The 18,811-nt window shown below is 36.3% G+C and overlaps 1 protein-coding gene across 1 annotated transcript in view; it reads right to left on the reverse strand.

Moving 5' to 3' along the window:
* Positions 1–7,643: 7,643 nt before the first annotated feature.
* Positions 7,644–18,811, reverse strand: part of Scp2 (Sarcoplasmic calcium-binding protein 2) — an 88,146-nt gene continuing 76,978 nt past the window's right edge. Inside the window, exons 6-7 of the mRNA XM_076374679.1 lie at positions 10,611–10,708; positions 7,644–10,526 (exon numbers count right to left, since the gene is read on the reverse strand). Of these exons, the coding sequence (XP_076230794.1) occupies positions 10,419–10,526; positions 10,611–10,708 (206 nt within the window). The 3' untranslated portion in view covers positions 7,644–10,418. The remainder of the gene's footprint in view (positions 10,527–10,610; positions 10,709–18,811) is intronic.

Consider the following 18,811-nt stretch of genomic DNA (forward strand, 5'->3'; position numbering starts at 1 on the left):
ACAGACGAATAGGTTAAGCCGCAAGAGAAAATCGTTCGATTAGGGAGGATTTTGCTCTTCAAGTGCTTCGAGCTTGTTGGAAAAACCAAGAAGCTCTATTCGAAGTAATCTCGAAATGGCTATACTTCTGCTAATCGAACTGTTTCCTGTCAAAGACTGGAACAAGACTAACTGCGAGACTCGCGCGTGTCTCCGCGAATGCGCGGAATACGCTAATTAGCCGCTACGCGGCTCTCGCTTATCATACTTTATCTTTATCTAATATTCGACAACTTTCTCTCTCTCTCTTCTAGGGTCGACGTTCCCACTCGACGTCGGGTCGTTCACCTGTTCGAGTTCAACTGTAATTATCTAAAAACGAGTCCTTCATCAGATTCACCGTGTTTGTTCTTAGTGACACTGAATCTCCAACCGAAGGCGACCTTCGGTTGGGCACGTAGATCAACATACAACGGTTTTCGCGAACGAGATAGAGTTCTCATTATATTAACGCTTTTTTAAACAATTACAAATACTGAAATGTACGTCTTTAAGACGTCTCAAAGATGTATCAGACGGAGGTCTTAAAAACGTCTGTAATTAATGTTCTTTAGACCCTTAGACGACGTATCACAGGTCCCGGTATTTTACTCGACACATGCATCGACATGTCACTCCTGTAATACATATACAATATGTTCCGATATAGTAAGTCCCGCATAAGCTGAACTGTCCAGGTCCGAACAGTTTGATCTAAGCGTGGTGGGTATGCGCTTTACACACTTTTGATTCCTCTTGATCGTTTTTCTAAGGGTTTCGGGGCTCGACATTCGTGACTCCCAAAAAACTGCTGGAGATAAGGGAGAAATAACAGACCATATAAAAATTCACATTTTTGATCGGAGTTTGACAAATGTTACATCAATCAATTTCTTGCATTCTCTCAATGAAGCTGATCTAAAATTCAACATAATTCAAACCATAATTAATGAAGTAAAGGAAAATCAATGATTCTATAACTCCCTTAATAACAGTGTAATTTCTGTAGCACTTTACACAATTTTCAACAGCAGAACTCAAGGAATCCAATGGTGTCGCTTGCGTAACGATAAAACAAAGAATAAACAATGTCATTCTGAATAAAAGTTGTTAATTCATCGTCCGAACGACCCTGATCGTGCAAGGATTTTGATGACGATATGCGATAAAGATGAAAAGGCACACCGCAGTGAAGTGTGAAATATTCATTACTGCTGTTACGTTCCGGTTAAATCATACCGTAATATGTATAACATTTCAACAGAAGTTGATTTGAGACTTTCACGGCCCGGCATCATACAGTTGGCATCATCAGTGTGTGTCTCTTGACCCCCCCGGTGAAACGATGGGAAAATAATTCCAAATGAACACGGCGTACACCCGAAAACTTAATAGTGAGAACTGTATTTCAACAGAAGTATTGCTTCAAACCGAGTGTCCCTGTAACCTGGTATTTTGACAACCTCAGCGTTACACCAACCGAGCAGCTGTCAAACGTGTGTCGATGACCGACTTAGTATACAATTCGCGTTTTAAGAATAGATTTCACCAGAGTAAGCATCAATTGCGGCAGGTCTTTCGGTCCCACCATTCGAACAAAATTCCAATTAACTCTGTTGTTTATGGTAATGTAACGTCCCTAAACCGAAAAGGTGGGGGTTCGTGTGGCGTGCGGTTAAGGGGGTACGGTAGTCACGTGACATTTCGAGATTGCCAGGTCGGTATCTGCTATTACAGTTTTCGTTACAGAAATAGTATTATCCACAGACACGTCGCTGCCTGATGAACGCAAGATGGAGCTTTTCTAAGATTTCGAATTCGAGAGGTACCTTAGAAAATTTCCCCCTCTACTGTACATACTACTATACGAGTTATCTGTACGTGAACTCGACACTTCGCGACCGACTTCGGACATTTACGGAAAGTAGAGAGAGTGCAAATATGAGTCTTACTCTCTCACTCTTGAAACGCCATATTCAACTGTTCAAATCCCTACAAGCGGCACGAGCCACGAGCGATATTTCCGATTGCTGAGATTTTTCAGTGATTCAATATAGCATTGAATCGTGCGAATGTAGTGGTATTTATCAAACGATACATGATATTTGTATGTGTATAACTTTTACACGTGTCACATTCTAAATACCAGTACATTCATATTATTCATTGTTTGCTCACATCGATGCCTTTCTCGAGATAGACCCTTTTTTCGCCTGCTGGAGTCGAGTAGGCTGCCAGCGATGACACGCCCGCTACAGCAGTGCGACTCGACGCAGCGTCAACTTTCGGCAATTTTCACAGGGCCAATTTTAAAATGTCCATCTTTTTGAAAGTTTGTCCATCAAGGGGAAGGATCAAACTATATTCTCCTTTCTTTCAGATTTTTAAAATCGCACATCATCTTAAAAACCTGCATTTCTTTAAAATAATTGCAAAAAAGATGATTAAAAAACAAGTTTTTTTAAATGAAATAATTTCTTTTACAAACTTCAATGTTTTCTCTATAAGCACCGTAAAGCTCATCTCCATCCGCTTACTAGTTCAATAGCTATAATTTTTTAAAAAAAAGGTAGCACTTAACTTCAAACAGCTGTAAAATCGACAATTTTCAAAATTTTGAAAAATCCTTTAGGGTACGTTTAAATATCGTTAAAGACTACAACATATTCAAATTTGAGCAAATTACAAGAACTTGCTCCGAAACGTGCCCGATTTCGCGTGGAATGACCCGTACTTGGCGTAATTTTTTTACTTTGTTGAAGTTTTTTATTAGGATAATATTTGTGGGATCGTTATGCGTTAGCTTCTTATTGGATTTAGAAAAGGTTTTGATTGAACTAAGTCCAATTTAACAAACCTTATAAAAATATGTATTATTAGAAGTTTAATTTTAACTTAAAGGAATACAAGTGTTGATGAGTTTAAGTGTCGCGGAACTAAGTCCTCTCTCTCTAGATTACGCACAGAGGTATGCGGGGGACGCGTCGTTAAGACTACGTTACAGTGACTTTACTCTACGTACAGTACTCTAAGATTCTGCTCGAAGGAGAACTAATGCTCGATCTTGCTTCCAGTCTAAGCCGCGTACTAAATTCGAACTGGATTGAAAATGAGTCCGCTAGTCCGAATTTCTTGGCCTTTTTATACTCAAAAATCTATGGGAAAAATAGTGGGGATTCGGCTGCATCGCAGAGTTTCCGAGAAAAGTTCAATGATATTAGTTTCAAAAAATTCTATTAATTGGGTGCAACGGAAATGCCTATCGGCATTGTATGGTGACTTCTTTATAACATATCTAAGAATCATCGAAATCGATAAGGATGCAGCACTTCGGCAAATTGACCCTTTCCTTAGTTAAACGTGGATTATGCTTCTGCATAATTATTTGTACCACCGATTAAGTTTTCACGTGAAAAACTAATTTTATTAAAAGTTATCAATACTTTTGTTTATAACTTATTTCTAATTGTTCAAACAATTGATCAATATTTTATCATTTGCTAAACATAATCGAAAGAAATAATTTTTGTCTGAAAAGTTTTTTCCTATCTCACATAGTTCACAAGTTATAAAATAAAATCGAAAAATAGCCAAATTTTCGAAGGGTTGTTTCAACGCCTTAGAGTGAATTTGGACAACAACAAAAAATTACGTAATACATACCTACACATGCTCTACATATACCCGAAGTTGCATAATCTTTTGAATTTCCGGGTTCGGGATGTTTCCTTGTAAGTATAAGCTTTGGATTCTTGATTTCGTGTAGTGTTATTGTTACGTATGGAGAATATTTTCCGATTGCTTTCCCAAATATTCGAGTCTCTGCCTATTAAAAGAAAACGCCCTAGCACATTCATTTTTTGTTATCTTAATGGAAGCGCGATTCCGAGCAGCTGGGTGGCAACCACGACGCTGTACCAACCGTGAGAAATTTCCATATAAGGAAATTTCTAACGAACCCCCACTCATTTTTCGGGCTATATAAATCCAGAGATTTTAACCCTAACGGAATCAGAACCGTACCGTCACGTTGATAGTCAAGTTCGTCAGAGTTGGTTGCTATTCAGTTAGATCGGGCTAAAGTTCCCTTTCGAGTCTACGTTTAACCTCATAGAATCCGCAAGTCGGCATAAATTCTATCTGGCAATTCCTATGACCACTCTGTAAGTCCCCGCATCGCCAGTGCGTTAACACCGTGCATTAAATTCATATACCGTACGCGACAACACTACACTGTACACTTCTACGTAAAGACTGAATTTAGAATATATATTCAAGTACATATAGTAATTTGCTTAGATTACTTTCAACCCTATAATTACCTTAAACGATCCCATTCGAAGTTGACAGATCCACCACGATACAGCTTAGCCGCTCAAGTTATATCAATTAGTAATTTAAAAGGTTACGAGGCTTACCAACATTTCCTGCGGCTCTCTGATTTTACATCAGATTCGTCAGCATACCCCTACTTCCAGAGAAAACTGCATTCAACCTAGTGGCTCTTCGATTTATTCGAATTCGTCCACGAAAGCTAACCTATCCTGTAGCTAACTGATTTTACATCAGTTTCGTCTACTTCCTACAGCCACCTGTAACACCAGGTTCGTCTGTATATTATCCAACTTCCTTACAGCATCCTGATTTCGCATCAAGCTCGTCAGTTCGAATTCGCCAACCTCCTTAACAGCACCTCAATTTAATTTGAGTTCGTCTGTAAAACTGATCCTAGTGACTCCCTGATTTCGCATCAGGTACGTTCACAAAGCTCACACTCCTGCGGCTCACCGATCACAGATCAGTTTCGTCCGCAAGCACACCTATCCTCAGAGGCTCCTTGATTTTACATCAAGTTCGTCCTCGCCTACAATAATTCCAACGACTAACTGATTTCGCATTAGTTTCGTCCGTTGTACCAACTAACACATCAACGACTATATTATTCTTTGGAAATATTCCTATCCTCGACTGTCTCTCGCGCTGCTCGCCTCCCGCCTCGTAACATTGTTAAAAATATTAATTTGTTTCTTTTCATATCATTTTACTAAAAATGAATACTGACAATCAATTAAATTATAATTCTGGTGACTGTTTGCCACTGGAACTGCTAGAAGAAGCAAAAAAAGTTTCTATAAATTTGCTTCCTGATAAATCAAGAAAGTAATACACTGCTGGTTATAATGAATTTAAAAAATGGCGCAAAACGAAAAATATAAATTTTTATTCTGAAGAAATTTTTCTAATATATTTGAATGAGCTTTCGATGACTCTTGCGTCATCGACTTACTCAAACATATGATGACAATAACATAGACACTTACAAAAAATTAATTTCTTTTTTGAAAAAACAACATTCTGGACACAAAGTAAAGGAGTCAAAAGTTTTTACGGCAAATAATGTGTCAAAATTTTGCAATGAGGCTTTACATGAGAAATTTTTGACAACAAAGATAAATATATTATTTTGTGATTTTTCAACTTCTCTTTATTTTTCTTTTTTTCTTTTTATTTTCCTGATGGGTGGTGCGTCCCTGAATTCTTCTCCCTGCCCAGACCGCTTCCCACCTCCTCTTACTGTCGTACTAATATATTATTTTGTTTCTAGGTTGTTTTAATCATGGGAGTTACTGCGCGTGCAGGAGAAAGGAATTGACTAATTTGACGACGGACGACATTGAAGATCATAATACCATGTTACTGGTCAAGATTCTAAAAACAAATAATGGTATCGAAAGTTCATGGTTACTGGGGAAGTCTACAATGTTTGCAAGAAATTCATGCTGTTACGACCAAAAGATATGGAGATTAATCGATTTTTTTGCAATTCCACAATGGAACATGTATAAGGGAGCCAATCGGCACTAACAAGTTTGGTGTCATGCCAAAAGAAATTGAAAAATGTTTGAATTTACCGAAACTATAGACTGATCACAGCTTTCGCAGAACTTTAGCTACTCTTTGAGTTGATGCTGAAACTGATATCGCCACCCTGAAGCACCATGATGGGTAGAAGTCCAACACAGTAGCAGAAAGATACATAGAAAATTCTATAACTAACAAAAGGAAAATAGGCTAAGAGATAACGAACTTTATAAATCTCAATCGATTAACTTCTATCCCGCAAACTGACTCTGAAGTATCGGCTCAAAAAAGTCTGAAACGTACACGTGACGAAAGGTTGGATCCATTTACATCGACTCCTATGGCACAGACTGATTCGGAAACCCCAGTTTAAAAACGTCTAAAACACTCGGGACAATCTCTTAACGTAGAAGTAGATTTATCTGCGTTAGTAGCATTGTCAAGTAATTCCAGTGCTGTCAATAATGTTACTTTTCAATTAAATAATTGTACTGTGACAATTAACACATACCAAAAGGAACAAACGGAATTAACTCATAAAGCGAATTTTTCTTATTATATAATTTTAGCTAACTCTTTTTAGTTTTGTGAATGCAATATTATGAAGTTAATATTGAAAGAACGTATGGTTATTAAAAATACGTATAATATAATATTTATTCGATATGAATTAATGTCATTTGAATATTACAATTAGTTTTTGATAATAAAATTAACTTTTTCTCAAATAAAGACCCTCAAGTAATTTTCCTTCTTATTTCAAACATCAATACTTCAACCATGATCCGCCTACATTCACCGAACTTTATCATCGAATTTCTTACACTTTGTTTTAAAAATCAGTATGTGCAACGCATGCGTTCATTTTGCGCACGGCCCGGTCCCGGTGTAAGAATAAGGTATTTCGGACACGCTACACAGGCACGAGAAATCGAATTTCACGCACCCTTAACCTTTTTCGATATAAGAAACACACTGCGTGTCCGTGATTTCCATCGAGTAATGACATTTTTTATATGATTACTACAAAAGAAAGCGCTATTGGTCCTGAATGAGTTAATAAATCTGTTCTGCAGGTATACATGATATTCAAATTCAGATGACTGTGAACCTTGTTAATTTTCTTCTCAGGTTCTATCGAAAGAATACGAAGAGGTAACAGTACGTTGTTTGGCCGACTCGCGACAGCTAGATTATCTGAAACAGAACATGCCACTATTTTGAACAGGCTACTGTGAGTTTTTTAATATACCTTGTTCCTCGCGTGGATAGGCTTATTTTATGAAAAGCATAGCGTAATTAGCGTATTTCAGAAATACGCTAGTATTTCTTTCGAATGTTTAAAAACGCGATCACGAGGGCCCTATTTCAGAACTAACAATCTCTACATAATTTTCAACGTTATTAAAATAAACTTTCAATCACAAAAAGATTTATTTAAATTCTATTAAATTTATTTAAATTTAAATTTTCAATCACAAAAGAATTTATTTAAGCAGGTCAATGGTTTTCGATTAAAATAATATTTAAAGCTAAACAGATTCCGAAATATAAATTTTCAAGTATAATCCATGTTACACGAAAAAGGTCAAAAAATTGTGAAAGTCACAGTTCTCTTCTTTTTTTAAATAAATATTCCACTTTCAACTAAATTTCAGACATCGGTGAAAAACAGTGATCGATTTGACGTACAATGAATGTCCGGTAAATGAATTTAAATATTCAAATACTTTGTTATACATCAATAATCACAGAAAATGAAATATCGATATGTTAATGTATATTTATTAAAAATATTGTAACATACGTGTATCCATATATTTCGAATTTCGATAGACGATATACATATACCCGTGTACATAGTTATGGATCCGTGTACGTGTCTAATTCCAGATCTGTGTACCCATATAGTTACGCATCCGTATACCTGTATAGATCCGAATCCGAGTATCCACGTAGTATTCATGTATTAGTCCGTGTATTACAATACACATGTGTGGAGGTGACTGGTTATCGGGAGTGGTATACTCGACATCGGAATCTTAATCGGAACTCAGTTTTATTGACCACCGCACCGTTTCGCAACACCCGCATAACCGTTCTCGCTGTTCACTTCATTTTTTTTCTCTCTCACGGATTCGCTCTCACTCTAAACTAGCCACTCGTACCCTTACGCGACACTCGATGCGCTCTTCTAAACATCCTGCCGAAATCATACATCACGCTAACAGTCGCTCATTCACTCAGACGCATTCCAATCTTAACCTAAACATTTGACAGGGACGTGGCGTCGGCTTGTCGCCGCCACACATGTATACGCGACCAAACACGGATCTTTTAATTTCACGTGTATACGCGTATTAAAATACACATGAAATGAGGATCTCTAATGAAAACATTATAATAAGATGAGCAGTTGAAGGTTTAAATAATATATATTATTAATAATTTCTTTGACTGTCTTTAGGATTCAGTACCGATTAAAATTTTAAATATCTTTAATTCTAATTTGTTGAAAATTTTACTGATCAAATGTATAGAGCGTGTAAATAATATACTTTTCAATATTTTAAGACATTACATGAAAGCCCAAATAGACCAAAAATATTCTGTGATAAAATATTTACTTTTCCTTTTGCAATAAGAATAGCTTAGTTAAGATATTATTGCGAGCAACGAGTATATAGCTTCATACCCTACTGATATTCATAGTGTTGGAAACCTAACGTTTCTTAGCTTAGTAATCCGTGTGACAACCTTGCTTTTCCTTACGAACACAACCATGGAAAAACCCATAACCGTATCTAAGGGGCCTACAGGGTTTTCACCACCACCTACCCTCTCAAGAGGGTCCGATGCTTGCCTGCTTTGAGGAAGCAGATTTTGGTTGACTGTCAAACTGTACGCACTGTTGTAATAAAGCAATCTTTTAATTAACATACAAATTAATTATTTTTAGGAATCCAATAACAGGAAAAAATAAACAAAAGAGTATCGTAGAGGCTTCATTTCTGATGTCAATTTGTCAGTTGTTGACAAATTCCCTAAGCGAAAACGTACTCGTTATAATCAAACTTGTATATATCGTAAATAAATTTGTGTTCTACGTACAACGGTGTAATTGTAGCTATAGTTACAATGTCAGATCAGAAACTACAGATTGAGTCAGGAACTTGGTTCGCGATGCGATCCAAGCACCAGCAACTCGCAAAAATATCTGTACGCTCAACCAGTAGTTGGAACAATCTATAATTTTAAGTGGTGAATACTAATATAGACAAAAGATCTTAACACATTTTGTGTTTATCTCATATGATTTAATGAAAGTTCCAACATTTATGAACTGTATAAAAATGAGCTTGGTTGATTTATGTGAGTGTCCGACCAAAAGCTCTGACTTACTGATAATCTGACTTGTTCACTACAATTGCAAATGCAGTCTATCAAAATCTTAAAAGCTTTCTAAGGCACATACACACACACTTTTCAGACAACTCGCAGACCTAAGTCAGCAATCTATTTCAATTATATATGTATGACTCACTGATATACAGAAACTACTCTTTGTTCCAAAGTTGTACTCTTAACGCTTCAGTACATTATTATTCTAAACCGGTGGAAGTTCATACAGTTTATCATAAAATAAATAATTTGTATTCCATTTACGATCTTCCATTTCTTAAAATATTGAAACGCGTATTGTCTACAGCCTGTATTTATGTACTATTTATTTCCTTACACAATGTTTAATTACACAATACATATATATTTTCTTTCATTATAGCAACATACATAATGTCTGTCAAAGACACTCAAGGAAACACCGACAACTTGTTTGAACTATAACATTCCATCTGTGATGCTTTTTAGACGATAATGAAGTTATGGAAACGACTGAAACATTCTATTGTTCATTATCGTTTATTATCCACTTTATTTCAACGTCTTACTGACACTATGTTAATCTTTCCGTGACATCGTGCGAAAGCGCTGAACCTAAGTGGTATCTTTGTTTTGAACAAATTTGCCTTTAAACTCTCGAAACACAGTCTACTAGCCTTCAGATCAGAAAGAAATATTGCTTATCGCCAACGATACACTTTTTTAAAATCGCAAATAGTTTTTTATCCATTACCACTGAACGATAGAAATATTTGTATAAGTATGTTGTAGTTCTGTTTCCTTATGTGTAAATATACTATAGCTACAAACATATAGTAAGATATACATACTCTGTTACTGTCAGTTTTCATCGTAGGAAAACGATATCATTTGTTGAATATACCGTCCATTGAGAATACACGGGCACGATTATTTACACGCCATGAAGGATATAAACTTTCGTGCAAATATAGAGAATCGTTTGATTTGAAATAAAAATTAAATATTTCTGTTTTATTTCGTTATTAAACAAGAAAAACTTCTAGCTAATAAATTACGATGGATACGGGAAAGAAGAAGATAAATTGATTTTAAAAAAACAAACAAAAGAGTGTGAAACGTGATGTGTGCCTCTCAAATTCCACCTGGAGAAAGGATTAGAAGAAAGTTTTTCCGAAGATGAAGTTTCCAGCTGCAGTTGGGTCGTCCGAGGAGAAGTACTGTTTCCAGAGGGTAGTGAATTTATCCCAGGTTATTTCCCCATCCTATGTAAATGAGAAACAGTATGATAGCATTAGTGAGTTGGTGTATACGGTTCCGCGGAATTATATCATATGATTTACACTTACGACTCCCAATTTCTTGAAAGCCTCCCTAGCCTCAACTTCTTGAACACCGTGATATCTGCAGACATTGCAAAATTCGTTTTCGTCGATGGTCTTGTCACCTAATAAACACCAAGATAATAGATCCTTTCAATTTGTAATTTATTTCCTGGTTTTAGGAAAACATTTATAAAGGTCATGTGATTAATTTACGCTGTGTTTAATTTAGACAGTGATATATATGTATGTATTTTTGAGAAATGTATTCCTAAAACTATGGATTGTATACAATGTACAGAATGAGACATCTAAAAATAGATCACCTTTAAATCTAAAAGATCTAAATCTAAAAATAAATTACCTTTCGCAATTGAAAGAAAAGTGTCAAACCTAATTTGCTTCGCGTTACGAGGCACATAATCTGGTGTCAATAACTTTTTTATAGGCAGAAGCGTAGACGAGAAATAAAGGCCAATTACGTTTCTTCAAATGGATCAATATGGATTTTTATTTACATTCTGGTAAAGTGTTTCAAGAGAAATACAATGGCCTATAGTTCGAATTCAAAGTTGTTCCAGATCAATTAAAATGGAAAATAAATTACTCCCAGAAATCGCTAATTTATTTATTTTAAAACCTGTGGATACAGAGAATATTGCATAATGAATTTCGTTCGGTTTGATCACAATGATTTCGCTCCTTTATGTCCTCTCTGGTTATTAGCACTTCGCTATACACATGTTGCTTTAATTTTCCTCATAAATTTCCCCATGTTTATTTAGGTTTAGTGACACATCTGAGTGATTACAAGAGCAATGTACCAATAAATAGAGGAAACGTGAAAGTAGAATAATTCCTGATGAAATGGCTCACTTTTCTTTAGTGTGCCAGAACATAATAAATACAAATATCATTGCAAATACAAAAATATATTTCTAAAATAAAGTACATGTAGAATTCGAATGTGCATGAACAAATAAAAAGTAATCTTTAGTTTAAGAAAAAAAAAAGAAATTGTAACACATGCAAAAGGTCATTTCATCCGGACTGTCCGGACTGTCCTTAAATAGAAAGTACATATTTTGGAAATGATAAAAAGAACAATTATTTTTTTAATTTAGACAAAACTTTTCCACAACAATTGCAGAAATTTAAAACCTTATTATGTCCTTCATAACCTTGCGTTTGAGCATGTGTTCGAGCAAAGCTTATACGATTTGAGCAATTTTTTTTTTTGTACTTTCTTGTATTTTTTATATTGTCAGAAAATATCAAAATTTAAAAAGTGAGCCATCTGATCCCAACCATATGGAACATGATAATGATGACTTATTTGTTTATTGTATAATATAACAATATAATTTAACAGTTTGCTTTCTATTACAAGAGCAAGTAAGTTATTCAAATGATCTGTTTTAGGTGCCTCATTGGTCACCTTGTGCATGACAATGTGTAGTGTATGTGATTTTGAACATAGTCTGTGATCCAGTTTATATTTATTAACATCTACCAGCGGCGGTACAATTTTACTAACATGATTAGTTAATGTAGCTCAAATTCTTGGCTCTCGATTTACTAGTACCTATGTACCTCGTTTATTGTGTATTAATGGTTATTAACTAGGGTTGACGAAAATAAATTTAGAAAGTCACATCTTACCAAACACCATCCTGTTTTAATTACGCAGTTTGGTTGAAAATTTTGTTTTTCTCGATCTGTCACAGTTTTCAGAGCTCCCACGCTCGAGTTTTTAACAACTTCCATCTAGCCCTGGGAGGCAGGTCCATTCCCTCCTTACGCTATTACACTTTTCTGTGCGATCCGTTACGGTCGGTCTGAGGACCTGTTTAGACCAGCGGTTGATCAATAGATCTTTCTGGTTTTGTTGAATTTTGCACGTGATGTGCCGACTAGGGTTTAGTTTGAAGGACCAGAGATACCGATGAATTCTAAGTTGTATCTAATCTTTATTTTGATAAATCTTACTTTATACACAGATGAGTTTAGAGGGCGGAGGAAACATTTACAAATAGGAACCCTCGTTACTCTTTTGAGGGAGGCCTTTCTGGAGTAGGTTATGCCCAAGAACTCGCACCACAGACATGGGAGGGAAGCCGTCGACCGCGCACGGGGTTAGTGGCTAGGCTCCGTAGAGTGACATCACCCCGGAAAAGCCCAAGGGGCGACGGACTCCGAGGGTAGCGCGCTAACGGAAGACGCTCGAGTTTGATGTTTACGATACGTCAATTGCTATTGAGTAGAAACTCGGGACCCCAAAGTGCACGTGTTCGTCCTTAGTTGTTTCTAGGGTCCTTAATCCTCAATGCAAATTAACAAATAATTACCAATAAACTAATAGTGTATTTCCTCAAAAATAGCAGGCCCAATTCGTCCGTATCGTAAACCTAGTCTACCAGATATCACATAATTATGATCGTCTTAACAGGACCAGTATTTTATAAGAGAATGGTGAGCGAATCGCTGATCGAGCCAGATCTAGATGAGCGTCACATTCGAATCAGGAAAAATTAACCTACAATGTGAAGCAAAGACACGACAAAGAGGGCGGCGAGCGTCGTCCGCAAGACATCGTTCATTTCGATCGAGGGAAGAGGATACAGATTCGGAAAGTGATAAAGAAAACGATGATCGCTATGCATCAGGTTCGCCATCTTCGCAATCGTCGGATGTTTCGGTAAAACAAGTTAATGTAGAGAATCCAGATAATATCGATAAGGAGTTACCGACTAAGTTAGATGAAGCGACGCTTGAATTGTTAGGCGATGACCCAACCAAGGACAAGAAAATAGGTCCCGATATCCACGTAGCAGTGGCAGAGCGTTGGAAGAAAAATTTACAAGGTGGTTTGCCAAAAGAGCAGAAAAAAGATTTGCAAGAAAAATACCCGACAATTGGTAATTGTAGTCTAATGAAAGCGCCTAAATTAAATCTCGAAATAAAATCCGCTGTATTATCGTTAGCGGTAAAAAAGGATATTTACCAATTTAATGTTCAAGGCCAATTGGGAACTGGCATTAATGCAATAGGTGCGGCATTAACAGAAGTCCTGGTTGCAGAAAAAAGCAAGGATTTAACAAAAGATACGTCCAAATTTATAGTAAAACTAAGTGATGCTGGTAGAATTCTTTCGGACTTACATCACAGCATGTCTAAAACAAGAAAATCATTCATTGTACCTGGACTGAATCCTATAATAAAACATATTGCAGACGAAAGTGAAATGTTATTTGGTGAGAATCTTACAGAAAAACTTAAAGCAGAATCCAAGGTCCTTCTGTCCAAGGCAGAATCTAATGCATGTGAAATTAAAATTATAAAATTAATTAATAAAGGGGCAGTTTCACAATGTAGTCTGTGTAAAGATCAATTTATTTCGACATATTTTTTAGTGGTTGAACCTAACGGTGAAAAACGGTTTATTTAAAGTTTTTAAATTTAAATAGTTTTATTAAACCACCCCATTTTAAGATGGACGATAAAAGGACCGCATTAAGACTAATGAGTAGATACAATTTTATGGCGACAATTCATCTCAATGATTCATATTTTTTAATCCCTGTGAAAAAAGCAGACAGAAAATACCTTAGATTCAGCTTTAAAGGGAAATTATATGAATTCAATTGTATTCCTTGGGATTATGTACAGCGCCTCATATGTTTACAAAGGTTATGAAACCGATTGCGGAATATTTGAGATTGAGAGGATATGTATCTATTTTTGATTTAGACGATATCCTTCTATTTGGGCAATCAGTTAAAGACTGTTGTAAAAATATTAAAGAAACAAGAAACTTGTTGGAAAAACTGGGCATGATCTTAAATTTAAATAAATGTAATCTTCAACCTTCAAAAGAAATAAAGTTTCATGGATTTTTATTCGATTCGGATAAATTATGTTTAAAATTGCCACAGGAAAAAAGAACTCAAATATATAACTTAACGATAAAAATCTTAAATATGCAAAAATGTACAATTAGAAAATTTGCAGAATTTATTGGGGTCTTAGTTGCAGCATGTCCAAGTGTTAGGTACGGACCTTTGTATTTTAAAAACCTAGAAAGACAAAAATTTATAGCATTACAAAATGAAAATAAAGACGACGACAAAGAAATGTTAATTTCAAAAGAAATATTTCCGCATTTAGAGTGGTGGAAAAATACAACTATAAGCTGTAATAACCCCATAAGAACCGAGAAATATTGTATGGAAATCTTTAGTGACGCTTCCTTGACGGGTTGGGAAATCGTTTGCAACGAAGAGCGATCTCATGGTTTTTGGAGCAATGAAGAAAGGAATAAACATATTAATTTCTTAGAACTAATGGCAGTATTTTATGGATTGAAATGTTTCGCTAAGGATAAACTTTCGTGTGAAATACTGTTACGTGTTGATAACACAACGGCGTTATCTTACATAAATAAAATGGGCAGTATTCAGTATCCAGAATTGGTGAGACTCGCTAGAGAAATTTGGCAGTGGTGCGAGGCTCGAGAATTGTGGATATTTGCTTCTTATATTAAGTCTAGTGGTAATAAATACGCCAATGAAGAGTCAAGGGTTGTACAAAAAGAAGCAGAATGGGAACTAGCCGATTGGGCTTTTAAGCAAGTAGAATCGTCATTTGGAAGATTCGATATAGGTTTGTTTGCCTCAAATGTAAATGCTAAATGTGACAAATTTATATCTTGGTACAGAGATAAAGAAGCGTGGGCAGTAGATGCATTTACCGTACAGTGGGAAGATTTGTATTTTTACGTATTTCCTCCTTTCGGACATATGGGAATTACGGACAATTCAGAATATAATTATTGTATAAAGTACCCTTCTGGCCCACTCAGTCGTGTTGTGCCAGACAACGCCCATCCGTGTAACATAGTTGCGTCATCCGAGAACGTTCTAGGAAGACACGCATTCCGCTAAGCAAATTCCGCTAATTCAGCGGAAGCGGAGTTTTGTTGAAATCATCTGATGGAATCTAATCCTTTAACCACTCACGGACCCAAAGGCCATATCTCGTCCCTCGTCCTGCAAAACCACTACGCGGGGCACAACAGTCATGGTATCCACTGTTTATAAAATTACTATTAGCAGAGCCGATTCATTTCAAACCTATCAATGATTTATTAATTAATAATTGCAGAGAACAGCATCCGTTGCGAGGATCCCTTTCCCTGGTTGCCGGGAGATTATCAGGCAAGCGTATGAGTTGAAAGATGTTCCTCGAAACTCAATTTCTATTATGTTAGCATCCTTGTCAGAAGTGTAAGGATGGCACTAAAGGCGGATTATGAGGATACAATAATAAGAATAGATTGACGCAATCCCGCGCGATTACCTGCGGCTACGTTTGGCGAGGCACTGCCGTGGATCGGCACGTGCCCGAAGTCGTCCAATGTTTTACGAAAAACAGTTGTCGCCTAGCAACGGGTCACAACGGTTTCGACCGTTATTGAAATGCGTATCTCTCGAGAGTCACACACACATACACACATGCATACACTCTTACAGAAGGAACAATCAAACAATACCAAAATCTACTAAAATTATGGTGGCAATTTTGTCAAGAAAATAATATTCCCTCCTTTAGAACCTCCATTACAAATATTCTTAAATTTTTAACAATTGAACTGAACAAAATTAAAACAGTTGGTACATGAAACTCGTATAAATCGGCGTTATCGTTAGTAATGGAAAGCGAAATAGGGCAAGACCCAACTATTACAAGGTTTTTTCGCGGTGTAGGAGTTTTAAGACCTTAGACTCCAAAATATGAGGAAATTTGGGACCCTGAATTAGTGTTAAACTACTTGCGAAATTTTTGGCCTCATAAATCAGTATCGTTTCAATATTTGACGAAGAAACTAGTAATGCTATTGGCTTTAACAACAGCTCAGACAGTACAGACACTTTCAGAAATAAAACTCAGTAATATTTGTATATCAGATTCCGAAATAAGATTAAAAATAGTAGACAGGATTAAAACTTGAGGTCCAGGGAAATCTCAACCGCTGTTACTGTTACTGTTTTTTGCAGATCAGCCACGATTATGTGTAGCGACAGTTTTACGTCGATATATGTAAGAATCAGCTCAAAAGAGGCCACAAAACGAAGACTCCTTGTTAATAACATTTAAAAAAACATATAAACCAGCAACATCGCAGACGATTAGTAGGTGGCTAAAAGATGTAATGAATGAAAGTGGAATTGATATAAGTATCTTTGGGTCACATAGCACTAGACACGCTTCTACTTCGGCAGCCTTTCAAAAGAAGGTAGATATAGAATCTATTCGAAGGACTGCAGGTTGGACGCCTAAATCAAACGTGTTCGCTCGATTTTACAATCGACCGTTGATCGAAAATAGAAGTTTAGCACACGTTATTATTACATCTTAAATTTAAATTGTTTTGTCTTAACTTAATGAAAGAATTAATTGTTTTCGTTCTCAAAAAAAAAAGAATTGTATGTTTTGTTCAGATTATATGTTACAAATTGCATTAACTTTAAACAGCTACAATTGATCTAGAGGACAGGACAACTAACGCAACATAATTAAGGGATCAAACGAACTTACCTGTAAGTAATGTTCGATCCTAATTATGTTAGTTATCGTGTCCAAATAGATCAAAACCCACCCACTATTATTTCCCAACTCTTGATCTATTCGTATGCAATTTGTATACGCTTTAAAGTGTCATGGTGTAAAGAGGGAACGGACCTGCTGCCCAGGGCTAGGTGGAAATTGTAAAAAACTCGAGCACGGGAGTTTTGAAAACTGTGACGGATCGAGCAACTAAGCGCTACTACAATTGAGCTGTTCGGACAGGACGACTAACATAATTAGGATCGAACATCACTTACAGGTAAGTTCGTTTAATCCCTTAATTATATCGCTCTTTCCTCGCATAGAGGAAAGATCATTTTTTGAGAAATGGGGCAATAACTGTATTTTGTGTAAGAACTGGTTTTTTATAGTATGCAGCAAATGAGCGACACAGAGGGTGTTTCTAAATTCGTGGGAAAACTCGGAGATGTAGGTAGAAGACAAGAAAATAAACCGAAAACTTCGTATTGAAACTTCGAAAACTTCGCTTAGTTTGTTAGTTATATGCGGTTTTTCATTTCATGAAATACCGATGTAACAGTGGCCCATCCCCTTTAAGGTCAGTGCCCAGGCTTCGACGAGGCCTCGAGCTTTTAAAGGACCTCTGGGCCTAAGTGAGCCTCTGTCGATTCGCAACGCAACTTTCCGGCCCGGTCCACGGCCTGCGCTCGGTGACAATCACCCGTCACCCAGTTTCGTAGAAGTAACAAAGTAAACAATGACCGCGTACATGAATAAAGCCACGCATTTTTGTCAAATAATGTGTCGTCATATAGAATAAAAAAAAATGAACAGAGGAAACAGTTTACCCTATGTCATTGGGAAAACAAGTTTGATTAACGTTACAGAAAATGTCATATACATCCATCGGTGTCACGACGGGATCAATGTAGTCCTCTGTTACTTGTAGTAGAACTCTAGGAAAATTTTCTACGAAAAACAAAGATGAAAAAAGAAATGAACCTAAGAGAGGATCGAACCCACGATTTCTGAATTCGTACTGCAATTTTTTTTGCTTTATATACGTATACACCAACCTTTCGTCTAATGAAACTTCAACACTAAATATTTTTATAAATAACTAAGTCCCATTCGCACAAACTTTCGAACGTGACCGGTTACCCGAAGTCCGTAATTGCTTTTGGTTAGCAATGCAGTAGCCACGCATGATAAACATCAAAAAGTCGGCCAATAGGGCACCCACCTTCAGGAAAGTTTTCGATGAAGCTACAATTTTTGGCCTCATATAAGAAAGGAAACCAAACTTTGTCTTCATTACATTTGTTATCATTATGATTATAAAGAAATCACGTTTATTATTATTATTGCAAGAGTGAGACAAAGATATCAAGGTTCCTTACCTTGTATGTATTTATAACAACAACTGAATTTCTTTACAAAAAGGTCCACCAAATATTTCTTACTCAAGCAATCACCGGTAATCAGGCTCTCTATTTTTAAATGTAATATAAGCAATGGCTTTTAAGCTAATTTTAGCCAACTTGCTGAAGTTTTACACAGTAGCCGCTGTGCTTGATTTTTAAATATATTACTAACGGCGATATTTTAAAGAATTTTTTCCTTTGCATCAAAACCAAGTT

This window comes from Calliopsis andreniformis, chromosome 3 (assembly GCF_051401765.1).
Source record: "Calliopsis andreniformis isolate RMS-2024a chromosome 3, iyCalAndr_principal, whole genome shotgun sequence".
Taxonomy (NCBI): Eukaryota; Metazoa; Arthropoda; class Insecta; order Hymenoptera; family Andrenidae; genus Calliopsis; species Calliopsis andreniformis.